Source organism: Gossypium hirsutum, chromosome A13 (genome assembly GCF_007990345.1).
Source record: "Gossypium hirsutum isolate 1008001.06 chromosome A13, Gossypium_hirsutum_v2.1, whole genome shotgun sequence".
NCBI classification, from domain to species: Eukaryota; Viridiplantae; Streptophyta; class Magnoliopsida; order Malvales; family Malvaceae; genus Gossypium; species Gossypium hirsutum.
The window spans coordinates 101,380,990-101,406,538 of record NC_053436.1 but is presented as its reverse complement, the minus strand read 5'-3'; the positions used below and the strand labels follow the sequence as shown (position 1 = coordinate 101,406,538).

The window sequence follows — 25,549 nt, the reverse complement described above, 5'->3', positions numbered from 1 at the left end:
CAAAACATATCCCCAATTGGACTTGATACATGATCTATTCTTCTTGAGTCTAGTTCGATGTACTATCAGTCTAGTTAGTCACATCTAAGTCTTTATCTTCTAGGAGTCATCCACTCCAATGCCTAAGACAAAACATCTCCTCAATTGGACTTGATAGATGACATATTAGTCTTACTCATTTCTAATTAGACTAAGGAAATATTTAGGTTTATCTACTAATAGAAGTTATCTTTTCGTTTTATGATCCGACCACGTAATGCCACTTAGTTTTAGTTAAACATTAGGCAATCAGTGAGCAAATATTTGTTTCTATTTTGCTTTGCATGTAAAAATCATATGAGGACATTATACAAAGTATATTAATGTAATCCATAAATTGTTTTATTAACCAATCTATTCGAAAAAAATTATAAATTTACAAACAAATTTACTACACTTAAAGGCACTAGATCCAACAAATAAATGCACATTTGTGTCTCTACATGTCCTTGTTTCCCTACTAATTACAGTTATGGAGCTGCACCAACGTGATACTCTTGCTACTCTGTTTTGAGTTAGTTTGCTTTTGGCACTTCTTAGTCTAAGGTATTATCCCCTCACTGTTATTACGAAAAAAGAAATAATAATCAAATCAACAAAAATTGTGAACATTTAAGGTTAAAATATTATTTTAACTTTTTTAAAATTGCCATATGAACATTTGTAATTGCGAAATTAGATAGAGGGATTTAATTTTTTAAATAAAAAATTAAGAAATTTAATGTGTCCAAATTAAAATATAAAAATTAAATTTAAAATTTAAAAAATTACACTACCCTTTGACAAATTAAAAAAAAAAAAACCAGCAACGCCATTCTCTTCTTCCTAAGACTCATGCAAACGCCGTCGTTTTATGGGTAACCCTAACTTTACCCATCTATCCCTTTTTCTCTTTCTTCCATTCTCTTATCGTTTATCACCAAATCTCGAATATATAAAAAATTATATACAGAATAGAAGAAAACCAGTGCCAGAAAACGAAAGCCAAACAGATTCAACAGAAAAAAAGAGAAAAAAACGACGTCGAATTCAACAGTTCCCTTCTTTCAACGTTTTTTTTTTGTTTTCAACAAGCGAAGAATTACCTCTGTATTTTTTTTTCATTTTCAAATTGAATGATCGAAGACGATGCCGAAGAATTACTGACGAATTATATAATCCGACGAGAGTTTCAGTTATATGGCTCAGCAACAATCCTCGCGTCTCAATCGTTTACTCACTCTGTTGGACAGTATCCTTTTTTCTTTTAAAATTTGTTTTTAGAACAATTTAATTTCAATTTTTTTTCATTTGGATCTGATTTGAAATTTGCGAAATTCAAGAAGCATTTCGTTTTGGTTTCTTTGACTCATTTTGTTTTTAAAAAGCTGGTTCAACGCAAGCGACGAGATTCACTGCAGCGCGGCAGATTGGTGATATCGCCAAATCGCATCCGCAGGATTTGAGTTCTCTTCTCAAGAAGGTACTGGTTTCAAATTTTCTGTTTTTTTATTTTTTATTTATTTTTATGCATTCTTAGCTATTAATTCAGTCTGATTAGTGAGTTTTCATGGTTTTTTATTTGGCTAATTTTGCAGCCTGTTATATTGAGGAAGAAAAAAAGACACTATATTTCCCTATTTTTTTGTTTTCATATTAATGTACTGCAATCAGTTCTTTCTTTTAATGATTAGTTGTTTTCATTTTTTGACCCAAGATTTCAGGGAAGCCTTTACATTTTATTTTGTTCCATACATAAGGAAGAATAAGCTCGTTAGGGGGTGTGGTAGTGAACTCTGCTAAATTAGGATCATGAGGAATTTACGCTACGATGTTCTTTTGTTCCAAGAACATCAGAGGAGAACAATATTTTTCAATGCATAAATTTTATACCTCTCCATGTTTTGGTTTTTTGGCACTTGCAATTGTGATTGTGCTTTCTAAACCGTGAATTTGTTAAACATTGATATTTCAAATTGTTGCATTGCAGTATTCTATGAAATTATTCATTTTTATCAACCTAGAAAAATCATCGGCACTGTACTTTAAGATACTTGGTCAAATTTTATCTTAAATGTATTTTACTTGGTGTTGTGTATTTAGAATGCTGTACAATTGAGTTAATTTTTTGAGTTGTGCTCAAGTCTCTGTGTTTACTAATTGGTAGAGTGGTTGGCCTAAGCATTGTTTTGATTATTTTACCTAATTATTCTGTGAAGTTCAAATTTTCTAATTATGTGTTTCAACGTTTTTTTTCTCCTTCATGTTCTTTTTATTATTTTTAACATCTATCTGAACACCATTGTTTGTTGCAATTAGGTTTCTTCGTATCTTCACAGTAAAAATTGGGAAACGAGGGTTGCTGCTGCTCATGCCATAGGGGCTATTGCTCAAAATGTTAAGCACACTTCTCTGGCTGATTTATTCTCTTCTGTTGGAGCAAAGATGACTGGGGCTGGGGTATCTGCTAATGTCAAAGATGTGGTGGTATCACCTGAGTTACATTCTAAAATTGTATCAGGTGTTTCATTTAGAAGGTTGTTTATCAGATTTACCAGAACTTTATGATTTAAAAATATCACTTGTCATGGATTTCAGTTTGCATCTTTCTAAGTATGGATTTTTCTATACAATATCTAGTTTTCTTGTTTTAGTGACATTTCTTTGTATAATTCTTTTAACAGCTTTGACATCAACAAGGTGTTGGAGTTTGGTGCGTTGTTGGCCTCAGGTGGACAGGTTAATTATCTCCATTTTATTTGAAGAATTTAGCCCAAGTATCTTTTATCACGTTATATTTTCTGTGCTAACGATAACACTGAAACGTTTCGAACACAGGAGTATGATATTGCGAATGATAACTTAAAGAATCCTAAAGAGAGATTGGCTCGCCAAAAACAGAACCTAAAAAGACGTCTAGGTTAGTACCTTTTTTTATGGGTTTATTATGCGGTAATAATACTTTCAGATTTTTATTGCGTTTGACTTTCGGTTTATTACTGTATGGTAATAGAAAGATGTGCGTGTAATTTATGAGAAAATTAATGGGAAAGAAGTTTGTATGAGATGATTCCATTAGGGGAAAAGTTGGCAATGTCGTTAGGAGGTCAAAATTTTGAGCTACTTTGTAAGTTTGAATGATTGATTTTTTTGTTTCCATTCATCTGTACATTGGCTAGCGTTTATGAACTAGTGGATTATCATTCTGTTTTCCCTTTATGATCTTTAGGTTTAAAATGTGTCAAACCGAAATATATTTGGCTTGGAATTGAAACAATCTTGGCAGATATTTCTTTAGTGATATGGTATCAGTACACAGTATGACTGATGTACATACATGTGTCTAAGCTTGCTTGGCAAAAGTCCACTGCATGGAATAAGTTGAGATTTGTTGTATACAATTTCTATATATGCCAGTTATTCTACGCTTAACTGTAATCTAAGTAGGAAATGTTGATTATGTTACTTCCAGAACTTGGAAACTTTTGAATTGTGTTTTTAATATTGGAAGTCTTCAATTAGGTTCCATTTAGATGAAGTTGTTTAAATCGGTCCTTAGCCTGAAGTTAACAAAATTGCTTAATATTAACTAAGATACCGAGGACCATTGATAGATTGGTGCCCTGTAGGTTCCAGTTATAGATTCAACGTCTTTTGTTTGGAAGTAGAGTAAAACATATCACTATTAATTTCTGCCTAAAACTAATCATATAGAAATTCGTTTTGACCATTGAAAACTTTGTTGATCTTGCTATACCTTTAATCTTTCATATGCTTTGCCCTTTTAAAACTTTAAATGTGATATAAGATGGAATTTGTGGGTGGGACCTGATACTCCCATATTCTAATGCTAACATATGTCAAAATGAGAATTTAGGGGGGGGGGTCATTTTCCCTCTGAAGGTTGCTGTCAAGTGGCTTCAATTTCCTTATGGAAAAAAATCCAAAAGTAAATGAACTTTTTATGTCCAAAACATGTTGAAAGTGCAATTTTTTATGAGCATAAAGCCATAAACAAAGCCTATGCTGCAACTGTATCCAGTTCCTGTGAAATAAATGACCAAGGAAGGTTGGTGGTGTAAAGAGTAGGACTTTCTGCTGTGGGTTTGACACTTATACATGCATTTTTATCTTTACATTTCTTTCTTTTTTGTAATTTGTGGCAGTTTACCCTTTCTTATAGTGTTATATTTTTTACTTCAGAAATGGTTAATTTGGTTTGCTTATGTGACTTTTTTTATTTTTATTTTTATCTTCAATCTTCTCCTTTATTGCGTTCATGAGAGTCTACTGAGTTTGGTTTGTTATACTTCCCATTATGTGGTTTCCTTACATCAGACTTGGTTGTTATGGGCAGGTTTGGATATGTGTGAGCAGTTCATGGATGTCGGTGATATGATTAGAGATGAGGACCTTGTAGTTCACAAATACCACCAAGGAAATGGGTTAGATAATAGATTTTACACGCCACCATCTGTAAATAACATCCAGCAATTTGTTTCACGTATGGTACCTAATGTTATTTCTAAAAGAAGGCCAAGTGCTAGGGAGTTGAATATGTTAAAGCGAAAAGCTAAAATAAATTCGAAAGATCAAGCAAAAGGCTGGTCTGATGATGGAGATACAGAGTTATCACCTGCTCATAATGTATCAACTCCAAGAGGAGCATGTCCTGATCCATTAGGTTCGAGTAAGGTATTTGAATATCTGACTTCGCATATACATTCATAGTGTTGGTCCGGGAGTTTCTAATAGTTAAATCTAATGTTTTATTTATTTATGTTGAATGCCAAACTTTATATCAGTTTAGTACTACACCATTTTTTGTTTAATAGACATAACGGAAGTCCTTTTCTTTCTTTGCTTACAGCACATGTGACAACTCTGAAATTCTAGAGTTAGGATTTATTTGTTATTTGATTGCTTTGACATTAAGGTCCAGGAACTAGTTTCAATTTTTTGATATGTATATATAGGGTTTTTATATAGAAATATATATTTTTTGTTAAATTATTTAGGATTCAAAGAAATGAATAAAAAAATATGAAAGAACTTGAACAATCTGTTTGATCTTTTTTTGTTACTACATGAAAATATAAATATCTGCAGTGACAAAAATTTTATGAACAAATATTTGCAAGTTTACATTTGCTTTACTTAACCAGAAGTTGTAGGAGTAATAAACCTTTTGCTTAAATTAATTATTTTAACATTAATCTGCTTTTAGAATGAATTTCATGGTTTGAGGCTTACCCCTACAGTAAGCATGACTTACTTTGGAAAACTTAAATGCTTATTCATCTTTTCTCCGTCTCACCACCACTATTACTCAACCATTCTTTCTCATTGTTCTAGAACTTCTGTGCACATTTATCTTGTGTATTTGTGAATTTTTGCGATATTTGCTAGATAACTTATTCATCCTTCAGTTATGATTTAATGCATAAAACTTACTGTGTGCAAGCAACATGTCTGTAAATTCATGAGAATGTCCTTAAATCTTGTTTAGAGTAAAAGTGGTTGGTGTCTCTTGAGTCAAGTCAAAAGGGCATTCTTTATCGATGGAAAGGATTAATTGTTGAATAGGTTGATGTTTGGAGAAATGGGATCAGCCAATTGGAGTAAAATTGCTGCACCCTGTTGCAGTTATTAAGATAAAATGGTTATCAAGATAGAAAGCCTTTGCTTTCTAGCCTTATACCAGAAAATTATCAGACAGTTGATTTTACAAATGACCATTGTTTTGTGTAAAAATTGGAATTTCTCTGTTAAAAGGCTGGCAAATGTAGCTTGCAGCTATGTTGCTCCATCTCTTTGTTATACCCTGTTGCAGCTACAAGATCAAAAGTTAATAAAGATGAAAAACCTTAACTAAACCAGCAAACTATCGGATAGTTGATGTTAGGTACCATTGTTGGTTAGGGTAAAAATTTGGAATTTCCTTGTTATAAGACTGGTTTAGTTTGTAAGGTTACAAAAAGGATTTATGAGGTATTTTCTTCGTCATTTAATTTTCAAAGAGATAAATGGCTTCTTCTGTGTTGCTTCTGTTTTAAGCTACCATGCTTAGCAAATAATCTTGGCTTTATGTGTAGTTTGATGCTGTTACTGATGAAGACAGCTCTGATCATGATGGGGACGGCCGTTGGCCTTTCCGTAGTTTTGTCGAACAACTCATTCTTGATATGTTTGATCCTGGTTAGCATTTTTTTTTTATGAACTTCAGGAGTTATATTACTCATTTTTTACTTTCTAATCTGATGATAGTTTTTTTGACTGTGTTTTTATCAGTTTGGGAGATTCGCCATGGTAGTGTTATGGCTTTGAGAGAAATTTTAACACATCATGGTGGTTCTGCCGGAGTATATTTGCCTGACTTGAACTCAGATGATGCGCTGTTTCTTGAAGTAAAAGATATAGAATATCCAAGTAAAATTAAGAGAGAGAGAGAAATTGATTTGAATATGCAAGTTTCACCAGATGAATTGGAGCCAAATCTGAAGAAGCCAAAGATTGAAGATGAACCATTTCTGGTGTTGGACAAAGTCCCCTCTGCAGACCAGCATGGTGGCTTTGATGTTGCAATTAAGATTGAGGATAGTGCGTGGACCTTTCCCTCAGGGCAGTTTAACGGTCAACATGATATTAGTTCTATGAAGATGGAGACTGAATTTTATGACAATGATGTGATGTACCAGTCTAAAGAAGCCGTTGTAGTGGAAGAGCCAAAAAGTTACTATGAAGATAAGGGTGCATTTGCAAATTCAGATGTGTTAAAAGATCTACCTGAAAATTGCGAACTTATCAACTTAGTTAAGCTAGCCAGGCATTCCTGGCTTAAGAATTGTGAATTTCTTCAGGACTGTGCAGTTCGCTTCTTGTGTGTGCTATCACTAGACCGGTATGCCTTGTTTCCTCTGTGTCGCTAGTTATATAATTGGTTTCATTTGATGAAAAATTGCGATTTATTTAGTACACTTTTAACATTAGTGGATGAGAAATTGGTGTTTGTTTAAGAAATTATGACCTTATGTTTATTGTTTTATATCTTTCTCCTGCAGTTTCGGAGACTACGTATCTGATCAGGTTGTTGCTCCAGTACGAGAAACTTGTGCACAAGCATTAGGTGCTACTTTTAAGTACATGCACCCTTCATTAGTTCATGAAACATTGAATGTCTTGTTGCAAATGCAGGTAAAGACCTGATAAGCTCTTGGTCAATATCCTTGATTTTAGTGAAGGCTGTAGGTGCTCCATTCTTACCGTTTGTATGGTGGTTTTTATTTTGTCGTCCTTCTTTGTTCAGCGTAGGCCAGAATGGGAAATTCGTCATGGAAGCCTTTTGGGTATTAAGTACTTGGTTGCTGTTCGACAGGTAAGGAATTTGTTGTCTTCAGTACTCTTTTGCCTCTTCTAAGTATGCAAATTCAATATCTTATGCAACAATTGTTGATCATAATTAGTGTTTGGAAGGAGTGTTACCTGATCTTTTAATAAATCAACTTCTACAACTGTTTTTCTATAATTATTAGCCTTTGAAAGCAATACTCTTAACTATGTAAATTCTATATTTTCTGGGAAATAACTGTTGTCTATCTAAATTATCCTTTGGAAGCAGTTTTGCCTGATCTTTTATTAATAAATGAAATGTTCATAACTGTTTCTCTAGAATAATTAGCCTTTGCTAGCGGTGCTCTCTAATCTGTTAATAAATGAAGTTGCAAGGTCACAAATTATCAATGTGTTTCAACTGAAGTAACAAAATCCTGTCTCATTTCTATAGTACCGAGACTGGGGGAAAATAGATGAAATGGTAATAGGCACTTAATATTTTCTATTATTGGATTTTGTGTTCCATGTAGTTCACTTGTCATGACTTATGGTCAGTTTCATTTTATTAGACTATGTTTTAGTAGGATTTTTGTTATCATAGCCCATCCATCTGCATAGTCTCTTTTGATATGCTGTGTTTTAAACGCAATGTGTGAGGTTTTTATTCAAGTTGGATTTTCTTTTTCAATTTGACCTTTTCATTAACTTTGTTATCACAATCCATTGTGCATTCTAGGAGATGCTGCAAGATTTGCTTGGCTATGTTCTTCCTGCTTGTAAAGCTGGATTGGAGGACCCTGATGATGATGTACGAGCTGTGGCTGCAGATGCTTTGATACCTGCTGCAGATGCTATTGTTGCCTTAAAAGGTCAATCACTGCATTCAATTGTTATGCTGCTTTGGGATATACTACTTGATTTGGATGACCTTAGTCCATCCACTAGCAGGTAAATATTTTCACATTTTCTTGTTTACTAAAAAATTACATCAAATTCTTTGTAATGTGGGGGGAATAGAACCTAATGTAACCTTTTTGAGTCGATGCACTAATTCTATATGCTATACTAATTTTGCATTTCCTGATGAAAATTTTTTTGAAGTTAGAAATGATACATTGCAAAACCTTAAACTTCTGGAGTACTTTTAATATATTCTTAGTATTCAATTCTCATATGTACAATTTGTGGCTGTAAGTGTAATCCTTTGGAAGGCGTCTTTTCCATGCATTACCTGGCTGCAGAGTTGCATTGCAACTGCAGGTGTTTTTTTTATTGAACTTGTCTAGGACTTGTAAGAAATGACTGGTTTTTGTCATTAGAAACATTTGAAAACATTTGCTCTTAAGGAAAAGGTTATCAGGATTCTAAACTGAAAATGCAATATCTTGACTAAATACTGCATTTGAGCCTGTCAATTATGAAGCAATGAGATTCTAGCTGATATGATTTATATGCACACAAAAAATCTACCTTTTATTTTTTTTTTACTGCTGACTTTACATTTTACTAATTTTCAACTAAAGAGGCAGACCCTTTGAAAATTCTCAAATTCTCCAAACCTCTACAATTCCATCCAAGAGTTTTTAATAAGACAGTAGTAGCATTCAGGGTCGAGAAAGTGAATGATTAAAAAATGATAAAAGGTTGAAACGTGTTATACACTGCTCAGGGCCTGCTGGCTGTTGTATTCATTCTTAACTCCAAATGAATCTGCAAGTGCATTCTGGAAATGTATGGCAACCAGCATTTACATATTTCTACAATCTTCAGAACTAAAAAAATAGAAATATTAATTAAAGAAAATGATAATACAGAGCTTATGTTCTCAATTGTGTTTAAATACACAGAACATTTGAGTCAAAAAGACAAGATCTGCAAGTGCATGCTTAAATAAACAAAGAAAGAAAAGGGATAAGAGGAATCTCTCAAACTGAATGTGAACTGTTAGATTAAGGGTGTTTTCAGCATTGCTTTTGGTTACTGTTATGCAGTTAAACAGAATTGAGAAAATGTGCTATGTATGGTTTATTTTCTTTCTTTAATATTTCAGTTAAGTTTGTTCCATGTCATGCCTTGTCTGTTCCTTAAGTGTTTTCTTCAGCTAATTTTTTTAACAAAAGCACTTAGTTTAATGCATGGTGTGAAAAAATAATTGCAATCTTTGATATTGTCTCACTCATTTGAATATGACTTTTTCATGTAGTTGTATAGTAGTTTAGATTTAGCAGTAAGGTCTGGAGGAGATTGTGGAACCCTGTTTTACTCCTTTTCATGAATATTATTGTTGCAGTGTTATGAATCTGTTGGCTGAAATATACTCCCAAGAAGATATGATGCCCAAGATGTTTGGGACATCAACAGCTAAAGAGAAGCAGAATTTTGATCTAAATGAAGTAGTTGATGTTGACGAGGTTGGAGAAGCGAAAGATTTGCAGGAAAATCCATATATGTTGTCTATGTTGGCACCACGATTATGGCCCTTCATGAGGCACAGTATTACATCAGTTCGACACTCAGCAATCCTTACTTTGGTAAACTGCTTGTCTACAGTGTTTAATTTTTGAGTATCTCTCGTAAATTTTTTCAAAACACAAAACTATTATTATTTGACTAGCTGGCTTCATATTTGGGTTATTAGGATTATCTAGTTTGGGCATGCCTCATGCATGTTTCCAATTTAGGGATATGTATTTGCTTGCAAAGTTTTTAAATATAAATATTTGCATACTCTTTGAAGGATTATTAACTTGAAATTTTTATTTTGTAGGAGAGACTTCTTGAAGCTGGATATAAAAGGAGCATTTCTGAGCCTTCTGGTAGTTCCTTTTGGCCATCTTTTATTCTGGGTGATACCCTGAGGATTGTATTCCAGAACCTGCTCCTAGAATCCAATGAGGAAATTCTTCAGTGTTCTGAGAGGGTATGGAGATTGCTTGTGCAGGTATTTCACTAGAAATGATCAGAAGTTGCAATTTCATGCTTTCTTTTTATTTACTCAGTTCTTATTCTTTAATAATTCACTATAATATGAAAATAAGTCACGGCCTGTTTCAATGTTTATAGTATGGTATATGTTCTTTTTGTTCTTTTGAATGGTAAATTGATTCTTCTGTTTCAGTTTTTCATCTCAGTTGTATTAACTTATGTTTGTACCAGAAGGGGTAGATTTAGAAATTTCTTTTTTGGATCTTCTGTTTTTGACTGTGTCATGCTCATTTTTTCCTTTGCGGTGCAATGTAATTGGATTCTTGAAGCTTGAAGGGGTCAATGCATGTGAAATCCTATAGTTTGACCAATTCAGATATGAGTACCCTTTTTTTAATGTTCTGTTATAGACTCTTATTTTAATGTTTTATTTTGTTCTCACGTTAGGAACTTTTATTACAAGTCATTTCTCTTTTCCTTGTCACCATAGGTGAACTTGCTCTTTGTTTTAGAGTCCAGGGTACCTAAACTCACTATTCTAGCCTCGTTTTATTGTGTTTTAGCTGAAGTTTCAAGAGATAAGTATGAACCTTTTTCAGTTGAGAGATTCAAGTGATCACTGAATTAGCTGGGTGAGGAAATGGGTGTAGTGAGTGCTGTTGTTGCGACTTATCGCAATAAAAAAAAGCAATGAGTCAAACCATGGAAAGAATCCTATTTTTGTTCCTTTCATAAACCATTGGTGCCAATGCCTATTTCTATATTGTTGCATACATGTTTACAGTTGAAAACATATGAAATGGATCTTTGATACACTGCCTGTCTGTTTACTGGTCGATATTGAGTACATGCAAAATTATGCACGAAATTTCTCCTGTTGGAAAAAAAAAGTGCATAGATATTAACTGAGTTGGACTAGATTTTGTTTTCCTGAAATGGGATTGGGGTAGAAATCTCATAGATGTACTGCAGAGCTGAATAAAAAGCTATGAAATTTGCTTGTTTTGGTGAATCTAGGCAAGCATTGGTGAGCAATTAAAGCATTAATAGCAATCGTCAAAGCTAAATCATGTTTGACATCAAAAGACCTTGGCTATATTGTTACATACTCTGTGATGAGGTGAAATCCATCACAAAACAGCTCATTAGGTGTTTGGTGCCAATAAAAGCCATTGCTAATTTCCAATCAACAGAAAACATGTCATTTTTGTTGAAGCTGTTTCCAAGCAGTTTAGGCTAAACTTCCTTTTGGAGCTTTTCTAGCATTTTCCTTGGGCGAGTTTACTTTTATTACAGAAAATTTTCTTGGCAACACCGGTGTCATGAAACTTACATATGCAAATATCCTAGACACTGCTTATCAGAAGAGAAAGGACATTATAAGTAAAATACATTTATATCCTTTAGATTCTGAGCTTATTCCAAGCAGCTTAGGAGGCCTTGCTCACTGTACTCCGTTAGACTTCAACTTTAGTTTCAGAAATTTTTTCCTGTTGCTTTAGCACCTTTTTAGTTATCCTCTATTGTCAGAAATCAAAATAATCATCAGAGATAATATTTGGTCTATGCTGGCTAGATTTGTCGTTTTCTTTTTGGTGATGGAGAAGTGTCTTTTTCAAGCTTTTGAACTGACTAGTAGAGTGATATTGAATTAGGGATATGCTTTTCCCCCCTTTTTGTTGGGGTTGGGATTCTGAACTGTGCTTAATTTTTGTGTTAGACCTTTTGTCTGCATCCTATTTACTGGGCTATTTCTACCTCCTGCGTTGTTCTAAAACATGTTTTTCTTAATGATTCTAGTGCCCAGTTGGGGACTTGGAAGTTGCCGCAGCATCCTTTATGTCATCTTGGATTGAACTTGCAACTACTTCTTATGGTTCAACATTAGATGCTACAAAAATGTTTTGGCCGGTTGCTCTTCCTCGAAAGAGTCACCATAAAGCAGCAGCTAAATGAAAGCTGTGAAGCTTGAGAATGAATCTTATGGAACTACTGGATTGGATTCTGTGAGAGGAGCTGTTTCTCAGGAAAATAATGGGGATACTTCTTCCAACTTAGTGAAGATAATTGTCGGTGCTGATGCAGAAATGTCTGTGACTAATACTAGAGTCATTACTGCTTCAGCATTGGGGATATTTGCATCCAAGTTGCAGGCAAATTCTCTGCAGTATGTAGTTGATCCACTGTGGAATGCACTTACCTCCTTGTCTGGAGTTCAAAGACAGGTAGCTTCTAATTATGTGCAGCAGGAAAAATTGCTCTGTCATATCTTCTATTTGTCAATTATTTTTCATTTTTTCTCAGGTGGCATCTGTGGTTCTTATTTCTTGGTTCAAAGAGATCAAAAGCAGGGATTCATCAGGAAACCAGGAAATTATACATTCTTTTCCAGATCATCTTAGAAAATGGTTGTTGGATTTGCTAGCATGTTCTGACCCTGCATTCCCTACTAAAGATTCAGTTCTACCTTATGCTGAGCTGTCAAGGACATTTGCTAAGATGCGCAATGAAGCTAGTCAATTACTACATGCTGTTGAATCATCTGGCATGTTTGTGGATATATTGTCAACTATGAAAGTTAACGTTGAAAGTGTAACTGTGGATGAGGCGATCAGTTTTGCATCAAAATTGTCGTTATTATCTAGTGATAATGCTGAGAATGAATCAATGAAAAGGAATATTGATGATATAGAGTCAGCAAAACAACGCCTTATAGCAACTTCAGGCTATTTAAAATGTGTTCAGGTTTGTTTGTGATTCAATTTTACTGTTGTGATATGGTAGTCTATACATTGATTTTCTTGACAATTCAATAAATTGTTTTTCCGCCCAGAGTAATTTGCATGTTACAGTGACCTCTTTGGTTGCTGCCGCTGTTGTCTGGATGTCAGAGCTTCCTGCACGACTTAATCCTATAATTTTGCCTTTAATGGCCTCAATTAAAAGAGAACAGGTATTATTTTTAAGATGATATTTTTGTTTTTTGTTTTTGGTGACAGAAAATTAGATTTGGTTCTGATATATTTCTCATACATTGTTTAGGAGGAAATACTGCAACAAAAGGCAGCAGAGGCACTTGCTGAACTTATTTATCATTGCATTGCTCGCAAGCCCAGCCCAAATGATAAGTTAATAAAGAATATTTGTAGTTTGACGTGCTCAGATCCTTCTGAGACTCCTCAAGCTGCAGTTATCAATTCCATGGAGATTATTGATGACCAGGATTTCCTCTCCTTTGGTACTAGTACGGGAAAACCAAAATCAAAGGTTCACATGCTAGCTGGTGCTGAAGATCGATCAAAAGTGGAAGGTTTTATTAGCAGAAGAGGGTCAGAACTAGCATTGAGACATTTATGTGAGAAGTTTGGTCCTACATTGTTTGAGAAGCTTCCCAAAGTCTGGGATTGCATTACTGAAGTTCTTTTGCCTAGCAGTCCTTCAGAAGATCATCAAATTGTGCAGGCTGTTGAATCTGTCAAAGATCCTCAGATCTTGATTAATAATATCCAGGTCATTATCTTCCTTGATTTTTCTTAATTTCTTCTTCCGAAAATTTCTTCCTGTTATGTTGATTGACAGCGTTGATATGGCTTGTTAGACTTTGTTTTTGGTGTAATCCCCCCCCCCCCAAAAAAAAAAAATACAAATTCACACATGGGCAAAGTCAGTAAATTGGTAATTGGGGGGGGGGGGAGGGGGGCTGAAATAAAATTTTAAAATTTGGGGGGCCAAAGGTAAAATTTTTGTTTAAGAAGGGCTGAAATTGATTACCTGATAATTGGGAGGGGCTAAAAAATGATAATATTCCGCTTAACCAAGGGGGCCAAGGCCCTTGCCCCCTCCTCCCTGAGGAACACCCCAACTCATGCATGCATCTCTAGATTAGTTAACTTATTATGTGAAACTTGGTGGCATAATTGGCTCAAAGTATGTTGAATTTCTAAAGTGCATAAGCTAGATATTCTTTAATGATAGTGCTCAATGGCACTGGATTTAGATCCTGGTTTTTAATTCTCTTTTGCCATTTTTTGTCTTCTCGTTTAACTTTTGGAAACAAAATCTAAGTTGCTCTTAAATTTAACAAAAAAAAAAAATGCATCTGAAAGAAATGAGTGAAATACATCTGGGTTAGATCAGCCCATCTGGTGGAAGCAGATGTGACCATAACTAATGGATCTCTGTATGTAATGATAATCACCTCCTTTACATTGTTTTATTTCATGGTGACATTAGTTTCCTAAGTTCATAGTATCAGAAGAGGAAGGAATAATTCAGACTTGGGTTTTCAGTTCTCTGGAATTAGTGGTTTTAGTGTCATTGACTTCTTTTTTAACTGGTTAATGTTGATTGTGGGAAAACAGCATAATCATCATAATAACTTGGACCCATCACTCTTCCCATACAGAATGCTGTAGGTACATTATTTCTCTCTGTTAATGTAGAAATCAGAGTATTATGTATTAAATAGAACATAAATCAGAGTTTTTATATACAACCTATGACACTACTTTAGGAAACTCTAAGTTAGGAAAGATACTAAATAGGAGATATGATCCCTTAAAATAAGGGATTTTAATAAAAAGAATATCTACAAAATATTCCTAAAATATTTACAGAATATTCCTACACTCCCCCTCAAGCTGGAGAATATACATTGTATAATCCCAGCTTGAATAGGAATTTATTGAACACAGGTTTTGGCAAAGCCTTGGTAAGAATGTCTGCAATCTGTCCTTCTGAAGGAATGTAAGAAAGAGTGGCTGTCTTTTTGTTGACTTGATCAGCAATAAAATGCCTATCAATTTCAACATGCTTTGTTCGGTCATGTTGAACTGGGTTCTTGGCAATCTGAATGGCAGATTGATTATCACACAAAACTTCAAAGTGATCCTCCTGATTTGTGCCAAGTTCTTTTAGTAATTTAAGTAGCCAAATTCCTTCGCATATCCCCAAAGCTAGTGCTCTAAATTCAGCTTCAGCACTACTTCTTGAAACAACAGATTGTTTCTTACTTCTCCAAGTTGTAAGGTTACCCCAAACAAAAGTGCAGTACCCACTAGTGGATCTTCTTTCAGTGAGATCTCCAGCCCAACTAGAGTCTGTAAAAATCTTAACAGTTCTGTCTTGTGTCTTCTTAAACATTAAGCCGTGTCCTGGAGTTTTCTTCAAGTACTTGAGAATTCTATTTGCTGCTGCCATATGCTCTTTAGTAGGATTAGTCATGTGTTGACTTATCACATTTACGGGAAAAGCTATATCTGGCCTTGTCAAGGATAAGTAGATTAGTTTCCCAACTAACCTTTGAAATTTCTCTCTGTCTACTAAGGACTCATCTTCTTTATTGAATCTCAAGTTTGCCTCCATTGGTGTATCAGCCGGCTTACAGCCAAGAAAACCAGTTTCTTTGAGTAAATCTAGTACATACTTTCTCTGGTTGATCACAAGTCCTTCTTTTGATCTTGCCACCTCCATTCCTAGGAAATACCTTAGCTTTCCCAAGTCCTTGGTTTCGAATTCCCTGTTTAACAACTTCTTCAAATTGCTAATCTCTTCCTCATCATCTCCAGTAAGAATGATGTCATCCACATACACAATTAGGATAGCTTTCTTATTTGTAGAAGTTACCTTGATGAAAAGCGTATGATCGGCAAGGGACTGCTTGTAGCCATTTTGAAGAATGACTTTAGTGAACCTCTCGAACCAAGCTCTGGGTGATTGTTTTAACCCGTATAGAGACTTGTTGAGCTTGCAAACCTTGTTGCTACCTTCAATAGACTTTAAGCCAGGTGGCAATTGCATATAGACTTCTTCCTCAAGCTTGCCATTAAGAAATGCGTTTTTTACATCAAGTTGGTGTAATTTCCAATCGCAATTTACAGCCAAACTTAGGAGTACTCGAATAGTGTTAAGCTTTGCCACAGGCGCAAAAGTTTCTGTGAAGTCTATCCCATATGTTTGCGTGAAACCTCTGGCCACTAGTCTAGCTTTGTATCGTTGGATACTGCCATTGGAGTTATACTTTACAGCAAAGATCCATTTACAGCCGACAGCCTTTTTTCCTTGAGGAAGGTCTGTAATTGTCCAAGTAGCATTTTTCTCTAGTGCACAAATTTCCTCTTCAACAGCCCTTCTCCATTTTGGATCCTTTAGAGCTTCAGCTATGCTTGTGGGAACCTGTTCTTTATCCAAAGTTGCTGTAAATGCTTGAAAAGACGGCATCAATGAATTATAACCAGTAAATTTTTCAATAGGATGCTTGGTGCACTGTCTAACCCCTTTTCTAATAGCAATAGGAAAGTCATCTAGAGTAGTGGACTTACTGATTTCTTCTTCCATTTCGGCAGCTGGACCCAAATCCAATTCTCGGCAAGAATCAGATTGCAAAACAGTCTCAGGGATATGTCTTCTTTTTCTTGTGTAGACACGAAGCTGTTTGGGTGATGGTGTTTTTTGAAGACTGTCAATTTGAGTAGGTGTATTTTCAGGAAGAGTGTTTAAAGTGGGTGTAGGTGAATTAGTCATAGGTACTACAGGAGAATCAATGGGAGCATTCACAGGTGACAGATCTGCAGGTAATGGCGAACAAGATGGCAATTCTGAAGGTTGAGAATGAAGATTAGAAGGAGATACCTGTTGTGGCTGAAAATCACTCCATGTTTCCCCCTGAATTTCAGCCTGAGTGAAATAGGAATCCTGCTCATAAAATGTTATATCCATAGTGGTGAAAAATCGTTTAGAAGGAGGATGATAGCATTTATAACCCTTCTTAAGTGAAGAATACCCAACCAATACACATTTTAAAGACTTAGGATCTAACTTGGACTTATTAGGAGCAATATTTTGGATAAAAACAGTGCAGCCAAAAATTTTAAGTGGCAGAATGGAGGAGATAGGCTTAAAATGAGGAAAGTGCTGCAAAAATATAGATTGAGGCGTTTGAAATTTTAAAACCTTACTAGGCATCCGGTTGATTAAATATGTGGCAGTTAATAAGGCTTCCCCCCACAAATATTTAGGAACATTAGTGGTAAATAGAAGAGAACGAGTAACTTCAAGAAGGTGCCTATTTTTTCTTTCGGCAACGCCGTTTTGCTGTGGGGTTCCAACACAAGAACTAATCTGAACTATGCCCTTTTCCTTAACAATGCCTTGTTACCAGTCATATGATCCGTAGCACCAGAATCGAGGATCCAATTAGGATTCAACTGGGAGGAGAAAAATGCAGTAGAAGAAAGGTTACCTTCTGGATCTTTTATGACCAGATTACCTTCACAAGACCCTTGACTAGACGAATCTGATGGAGCATCGGAACCAGAAAAATTTTCTGGATTTGAAGTAATCTCCGAAGTAGGAGAAGGAGTTTCGGACATGGTCTAGGTTGAAAAAGAAATCGTAACCTAAGCTGATACCATGTAGAAATCAGAGTATTATGTATTAAATAGAACATAAATCAGAGTTTTTATATACAACCTATGACACTACTTTAGGAAACTCTAAGTTAGGAAAGATACTAAATAGGAGATATGATCCCTTAAAATAAGGGATTTTAATAAAAAGAATATCTACAAAATATTCCTAAAATATTTACAGAATATTCCTACAGTTAATGTACGGTGGAAAATGATACTTGTTTCTGGTATGTCTTTTCTTGGAAATCGATGGTGTTCGTGGGTATCTGTGATTAATTTATTTCTCATGTATCTATAATTTATTTTTGTCAGGTTGTACGTTCTATTGCTCCAGTACTGGATGAATCCTTAAAACCTAAACTGCTTATGCTTCTTCCTTGCATATTTAAATGCATTAGTCATTCCCATGTGGCAGTTAGATTGGCCGCGTCCAGGTGTATTATGACTATGGCCAAGTCTATGACTGTAAATGTAATGCGGGCTGTGATTGAGAATGCCATTCCAATGTTGGGGGATGTGACGTCTGTCCATGCCAGACAAGGTGCCGGCATGCTTATTACTTTACTTGTTCAAGGATTGAGTGTGGAGCTGGTTCCATATGCACCTTTGTTAGTTGTCCCTCTTCTTAGGTGTATGAGTGATTGTGATCATTCTGTCAGACAGAGTGTGACACGCAGTTTTGCTGCCCTGGTGCCTCTTCTTCCATTAGCAAGAGGCCTTCCTCCACCTGTTGGACTGAGTGAAGGTTTATCTAGAAATACAGAAGATGCAAAATTTTTGGAGCAACTGCTTGATAATTCCCATATTGATGATTACAAGCTGTTCACTGAATTGAAAGTGACACTGAGGAGGTATGATTGTCTCTATACTAATGTTGCTACTTTTCTTAATATTCTTTTTCCCTTCCCTGCTTCTGCTTTCTTAGTTGAATAAGAATGCATTATTGTTTACTGCTGTGTTGTTTCGTCTCTTTACTGCACTTGTCTACAACTGCATGCTATGCTGGGGAATATTTGCACATATTTATAGTTTTGAAGTGTGAGCTGGAGGTTTAGTTGGTCAAGTTAATGTACTGGGGTCTATCAATTACTCTCCTTTCCCTACTTTTTCTGAAAACCAACTGTAGGTCGAATCTAGGCTGTGGAAGTGTTAAATCTGGCATCAGAGGTATCTTCTTGGAGGTCTAAAATTTTCTTGATGATTTGACATTAAGTATCTACAGAAGAATTGGGGACAATAGTTGACCTTGTTTGGTCGTTTCTCTCTTGGGAAGTAGTTTGGGGTATGGGGTTGATATGGCTGGTATGTTATATGTGCCAATTATTGGAGTGCATGCTGATCATACACATATTTGTTATCTTTTCTTTTATCTTCACTTGTTTTCTTCTCGAAATTGGCAATGCATTTTTTGATCAATGCTTCTTCAACTGCCTGAGATGTATTATTTTTCTTCTTATCGGCAAGGCAACTGTTTTAATTTAGTTAGTCTAGGTCTTAAAGCTGAAGTCACTGTGCAATACTGCTTTGCAAATTGAATGCAGCATTTCTGTAGTCAGTCCTAGAATAATTTATTTACCGTTGCTTGCATGCCTTCAGGTATCAACAAGAAGGTATAAACTGGTTGGCCTTTTTAAAACGTTTCAAGCTTCACGGGATCTTGTGTGATGATATGGGGCTTGGAAAGACGCTTCAAGCATCAGCAATTGTAGCATCTGAGATAGCTGAGTATCGTGCTTCAAATAAGGATGTGGATCCTCCCCCATCCTTAATTGTTTGTCCATCAACCCTTGTTGGACACTGGGCTTTTGAAATAGAAAAATACATTGATGCTTCTCTGATATCCACTCTTCAATATGTTGGTTCTGTTCAGGATCGTGTTGCTTTGAGAGAACAGTTTGATAAGCATAATGTAGTTATAACATCATATGATGTGGTGCGCAAGGATGCTGAGTGTCTTGCACAATTTCCCTGGAACTACTGTATTTTAGATGAAGGACATATCATCAAAAGCGCTAAATCTAAAATAACATTGGCAGTAAAGCAGCTGAAAGCTCAGCACAGGTTAATACTTAGTGGGACTCCCATCCAGGTAAGGTCAAAGTCTATTTACTTGTATATATTAGAGTTTCCAGTATCCTGAGAAAGTTTCATTTTCTCTTTTTCTATTTTTCAGAACAATATCATGGATCTGTGGTCCCTTTTTGACTTTCTAATGCCAGGATTTCTTGGAACAGAGAGACAGGTATCTCTATCTTTGGTTTCTTGTTTTACATGCACATAAGATATGCTGTTTGTTCTTTATGTATATTCAGGATACTTCCTCAAAAGGCTTATCACTGATGACTGAGTTATGTGGAAACTGTTTCTTGTCTGATATGCTTTTAACAAGTTCTATTATTTGGTTTTCTTTTACCTAAAAACTGTGGTTATTATTGTTATCTTGGTATCTAACACTGTTGATATGATGTCATTTTGACAGTTCCAAGCCACCTACGGAAAGCCACTGCTGGCTGCTAGAGATCCTAAATGTTCTGCAAAGGATGCTGAAGCTGGGGCACTTGCTATGGAAGCATTGCACAAACAGGTCATGCCTTTCCTACTTCGTCGAACAAAAGATGAGGTTTTGTCGGACTTGCCAGAGAAAATCATTCAGGACAGATACTGTGACCTTAGCCCTGCCCAATTATTACTTTATGAACAGTTCTCTGGTTCTCATGTGAAACAAGAAATTTCAAGCATGGTAAAGACAGATGAATCTGGAGTTGCAGGAGGAGCAAAGCAGACTTCACCAAAGGCATCTACACATGTATTTCAGGTAAAATGATTCGATTCCTTTCATTCTTCTTTATTTCTTTCCCCACAGTGCATGAAGTTTCTAATTTCTATGGGCTGAGTAAATATCCCTTTTGCTATTTTTAGGCATTGCAATACTTGCTAAAACTTTGTAGCCATCCCCTGCTTGTCGTTGGAGACAAGGTTCCAGAGTCACTTACATCGCAGTTGTCAGATCTTTTTCCAGCAAATTCAGATGTCATTTCTGAACTTCGTAAACTCCACCACTCTCCCAAATTAGTTGCTCTTCAGGAGATTCTGGAAGAGTGTGGAATTGGTGTGGATACTTCTGCTTCTGATGGCGCTGTCACAGTTGGGCAGCACAGAGTTCTGATATTTGCTCAGCATAAAGTAATGGTCATCCTATCCCTCTTGCTTGCTTGCTAGTTGAGCTTGTTTGATTCATTTCAGAATTACCTCTTTAACAATGTTTTCATTCAGGCTTTACTGGATATTATTGAAAAGGACTTGTTTCACACCCACATGAAGAAGTGAGTCTTCTATTACCACTGCATGGCTGAATATTAGAATTGTTGCTTTTTAGGGAACTATTTTGTGTTCTTTATTTATTAATTTAACACAACTGAAGAAATTTTATTGAAGTAATTTGTTTTTTGCTAATCTTCATAGCTGTTAATGCGTTAAAGGTCCATCCTTTATCAACTTTTCATTTTGTTTGACTTGCATTTACAAAATTTATATTATTTAGTCATAAACCGATGGTATATGCTCTTAAGGCTTTAAAGGTATGGTTTGATTGGCTGAACTGTGTTGAAGGAGATTTTCTCCTACTTTGTCTTTATTCTGTGCTGTAGTCAATTTGCATTGGCTAATTTAATTATGTGGTGTAGTTCAAGAAGGCAATTGCTTATTCCTTCTTTTACCATTTAGCTTAGTCATCCTTACATAGGATGGAGGACATACATTATTTTCCCAGTCACTTGTGGATCTAATCGGTTTCATAGGCATTTGCTACATATGTGGTGAGACTATGTTGCTCCCAACTCTTTATTTTTCTTAAGGTAGTAGTCTCTGAACCTTATGCCTGACACATGGGTTGGGGTCCTAGGGGATATGATCTCCAAGGATTCTTCAAATATGTGGAAAAACTCAGGAAGAATTTTACTGTACTTGTATCTGACACTCACACTATAGTCCAAGTAACATTGCGGAGTAATATAATCTCTACACCTATTGTGAGGCAATCATCTGTTGGATCCAATCAAATATGGTCTTGTCCTCCGATTGTCCTCCCTTTTCAGGTTGATGTCTGGTGTTTTAGTATCTTTTACCCTTTTTGCTTTGTAAGAACGCACTATTCAAATCAAGTCAGTTAGGGATATCTTGAATGTTCAAACAAGTGTCAAACTCTCATAGGTTGGTTATTTAGTCAATGCTTCTTTGTTCTTCTGAACCTGTTGGAAATCATGTTTCTTTGCATTGCCAAGGTTATTGCTGACAACTGCAGAACTGTAAATTTTTTTATGTTTTACTTGGCTTTGTAAGAGGTTTTTAGAGTATGCGAAGACCATAAACCAAGTTCAAGATCTTTTCATTTTCTTCTTCGTTTTGTGCATCTGTTTGTAGCTTATTTTGCCTTCCTATGAATACAGTGCTTATTCTGTGCAAATCTCTAAAGTATTATCAATTTTAATATTTTGCATCAAACAGTGTCACATATCTACGACTGGATGGATCAGTTGAACCAGAAAAGCGTTTTGACATTGTGAAAGCTTTCAATTCTGATCCAACTATAGATGCCCTGCTGCTTACAACACACGGTAAGACTTTTCTTCTTGCTGAGGGAATCTTTTATGATGTTTTACTTAATTGTAGGCTCTCTTTTGCAGTTGGTGGTCTTGGTCTGAACTTGACTTCCGCTGATACCCTCATTTTCATGGAACATGATTGGAATCCAATGCGTGATCATCAGGTAACTTAAATATTACATATTTTTGTACAGAATATTATGCTATTCATGTGTTGGATGATCCAATGAAATTCATTTCAACTACTACTGTTCTACAATAACTTTTTACAAATTAATCTTTATCAAAAAACAAATGCCTCTTTTATTGGCAGCCTATATTTGTTCATATAATATATTGCCAATTATTTATCAGGTATTTCAAACAGATGCATGCACTCAACATTTATTGTCTGAAATTGTTTTACCATTTGCTGAAGTTTGCTAATTGGTTTTGTTTTTCTTTTTTCTTAATATATATTATTCATCAGTGATATCTAATGATATATGGCTTATTTGCACTTTCAGGCAATGGACAGAGCACATAGATTAGGCCAACGGAAAGTAGTGAATGTCCACCGTCTCATCATGCGTGGTACCCTGGAAGAAAAAGTTATGAGCCTGCAACGGTTCAAACTATCAGTTGCCAATGCTGTTATCAATGCCGAGAATGCCAGTTTGAAAACCATGAACACTGACCAGTTGCTCGATCTATTTGCCTCTGCCGAAACATCTAAAAAGGTGTTTTTACTTTGGATTTCTTTTTCAAGTGATAGACAAGATAAATTTGCAAATTATTTTTGATTCTTTATCTTCTTTTTTCCGAATTTCTTCCAAGCTTTAGTAAGCTTTTGCCTGAATACAGTGGCCACATGTAGGAATTAGGCTGTCCCCCCCCCCCACCCAAAAAAAACCCCCTTTCTTGATGGTTTAGATTTAAGTTCTTCTAAGACAATAGAATATATAGAAATAAAAGGAATCTACTGAATTTTCATGTTCCTTCTCTAAGTTACTTCAAGTCTTCGTTTTTCTTAAAATACTTATATTCAGTGCATATACTGACATGGATACAGTGTAATGACCCTCTAAAAGAATAAGAACTTCAAATAAATTTAACATATTTGTGAAAGACACATTTTGTATTCGACACTTGCACCTGCATACAAGTAATGTATCTCCTCTCTTTAGATCTTTGTAGATGACAGATACCAATGTATTTTGACTTGCAGGGAGCTACTGCCTCAAAACGTTCAGATAGTGGTATCGATGGAGACCCGAAATTAATGGGTACAGGGAAGGGATTAAAAGCCATTCTTGGTGGCTTGGAGGAGCTTTGGGATCAATCACAATATACTGAGGAGTACAATTTGAGCCAGTTTTTAGCAAAACTTAATAGCTGAATTTGAGCTGTTTAAAGACATGGGTTGCGGTGGTACGCCTAAAGATTAAATTACTGAAGCACCACACGGGTTTTTGGATCACAGCGTGCTAGACTTTGATTCCGGCCAGTTCGTATCAAAGCTAACTGATTGAAGCCAGCTGCTTGTCTGTAAAAAGAATGTATATATATATCTAATTAGGACCTGCAATTTTGGCAAAATTTAGGTTTAGCTTTCAATTTTTTAATATATTTTTACCCAAATTTTGGGATGCTTTTGCCAAAATTTTGTCTATCCTGGAGTTTGCATATTAGGGAGACGGGGAAAAGTTGAAAAAGAAAAAGAAAAAGAGAGAAGCTGGTATTGAAGTGGTTGGTCCCAAATTTTAAGAGTTGGTCGGAAATTACAGGAAGAGAATTGTAAAGCCGATTATTGTATATACCTTCTTTTCTCTTAAATCTAAAGAATTCTCATCTTTCAAAATTAAAATTGTTTGCCAAGAACTAATGTGACAGAACTTATAAATTATAAAATGATAATAAATATATAGTACTTTAATGCAGTGTGTGAAAAAAGGTAAATTGTTTGTCAATAAAAATTGAAATTTGTATTTGATTATAAACTTCGAATTTATATTATATTTTATCAAACCTAATTACAAACATGTGAAATGGTAAAGGTTGAAGTTTAAGAAATTTGTTAAAAGAATTTATAGTGGCAATTTAATTATGAGAACAGAAATAATAATTTGAAAATTAAAGTTCTTAAATTATCAAATTTAGTGATACAGTATTTCAGCTAATATCTTACTGGGTTCACTTTTTTTTGAAATATTTTCTTAATTTTAAGGTGTTTGGTTTGAAAGCATGAAAACATATTACATTTGGAAAATGTTTTCCAAGACACAGATAAAAGCTCTGATTGTTTCACTGAAAATGACTTCTGGAAAATGATTTCTGGAATATGATTTATTTTTCTGGAAAAGTTAATATTTTCTGGTGTTTGGATGAATCTGTGTAAAATATTTTTTGTTGTTTGGTAGATTTCTTAAAAAAGTTTCATAAAAGTAGTTTTCAATTAAACAAACATACATTTGAGATTTTCTTATTTTTTCATTATTTAATTGAATTTATTTTGATCTATAATTTTATATTTTACATTGTTTTTGCATATATTAAAACTTTTATATTAAATTCAGATTTATTACAACGTCATTTTTTAATTACATGACTACTGAGTATTTTTTATTTAAAAATGTGACATCAACAAAATTGACAAAAAAAAATTAATGATGTCAACAATGACTTGATTTTCAAATTTGAAAAGTAAAGGGACTAAATTCTTGAAAATAAAAGTACAAAGACTAAATTACAAATATGTGAAGTGTACATAGACTTATGACATATTTTAACCTTTATACTACAAAACATATATTATTAATATATTTATAATTGTAATAAATATTTGTTATTAAAATATTAATATTGAATATTTTCAATAATATGTCAATAATATTATTTAAAATTATTATTTTTAAAATTTATTATTAAAATAAAATTGAAATATTAAATAATTTATTAAAATAATAAATTATATTTTTTATATTAATAATTTATTATATGACTAAATATAAATAATTAAATATGTATGTTTAATAATATTGAAAAATATAATATTTTAAATGTTTTTTAAAAATAAAATAAAATTTATTATCAATATAATAATATTAAGCTTGATATAAGTTAATTTTTATATACAAATAAAATTATCTATAGATGAGCTCTTTTCTAGAAAACGACTTACACTTTTCAAAATGGTAAATCATTTTACAAGAAAAAGGGCTTATTTTACCTTGACCTGTAAGTAATTTTCTGTTGACCAAACTATTTTCTGTGAAACAAATACAG

The 25,549-nt window shown here is 34.5% G+C and overlaps 1 protein-coding gene across 1 annotated transcript; it reads left to right on the top strand.

Moving 5' to 3' along the window:
• Nucleotides 1-929: 929 nt before the first annotated feature.
• LOC107893121 (TATA-binding protein-associated factor BTAF1) lies at nt 930-23,985 on the top strand. The gene is given in 28 exon segments (XM_016818042.2): nt 930-1,270; nt 1,407-1,501; nt 2,338-2,555; nt 2,703-2,757; nt 2,857-2,938; nt 4,376-4,713; nt 6,114-6,216; nt 6,310-6,919; nt 7,080-7,212; nt 7,325-7,393; nt 8,087-8,298; nt 9,641-9,881; nt 10,118-10,291; nt 12,076-12,223; nt 12,226-12,500; nt 12,580-13,020; nt 13,109-13,228; nt 13,318-13,785; nt 17,997-18,535; nt 19,281-19,773; nt 19,858-19,926; nt 20,164-20,499; nt 20,604-20,867; nt 20,958-21,007; nt 22,188-22,297; nt 22,367-22,449; nt 22,792-23,004; nt 23,493-23,985. Coding segments are annotated over 28 exon segments (6,162 nt in total). The 5' UTR covers nt 930-1,218; the 3' UTR covers nt 23,664-23,985.
• The last annotated feature ends 1,564 nt before the right edge of the window (nt 23,986-25,549 follow it).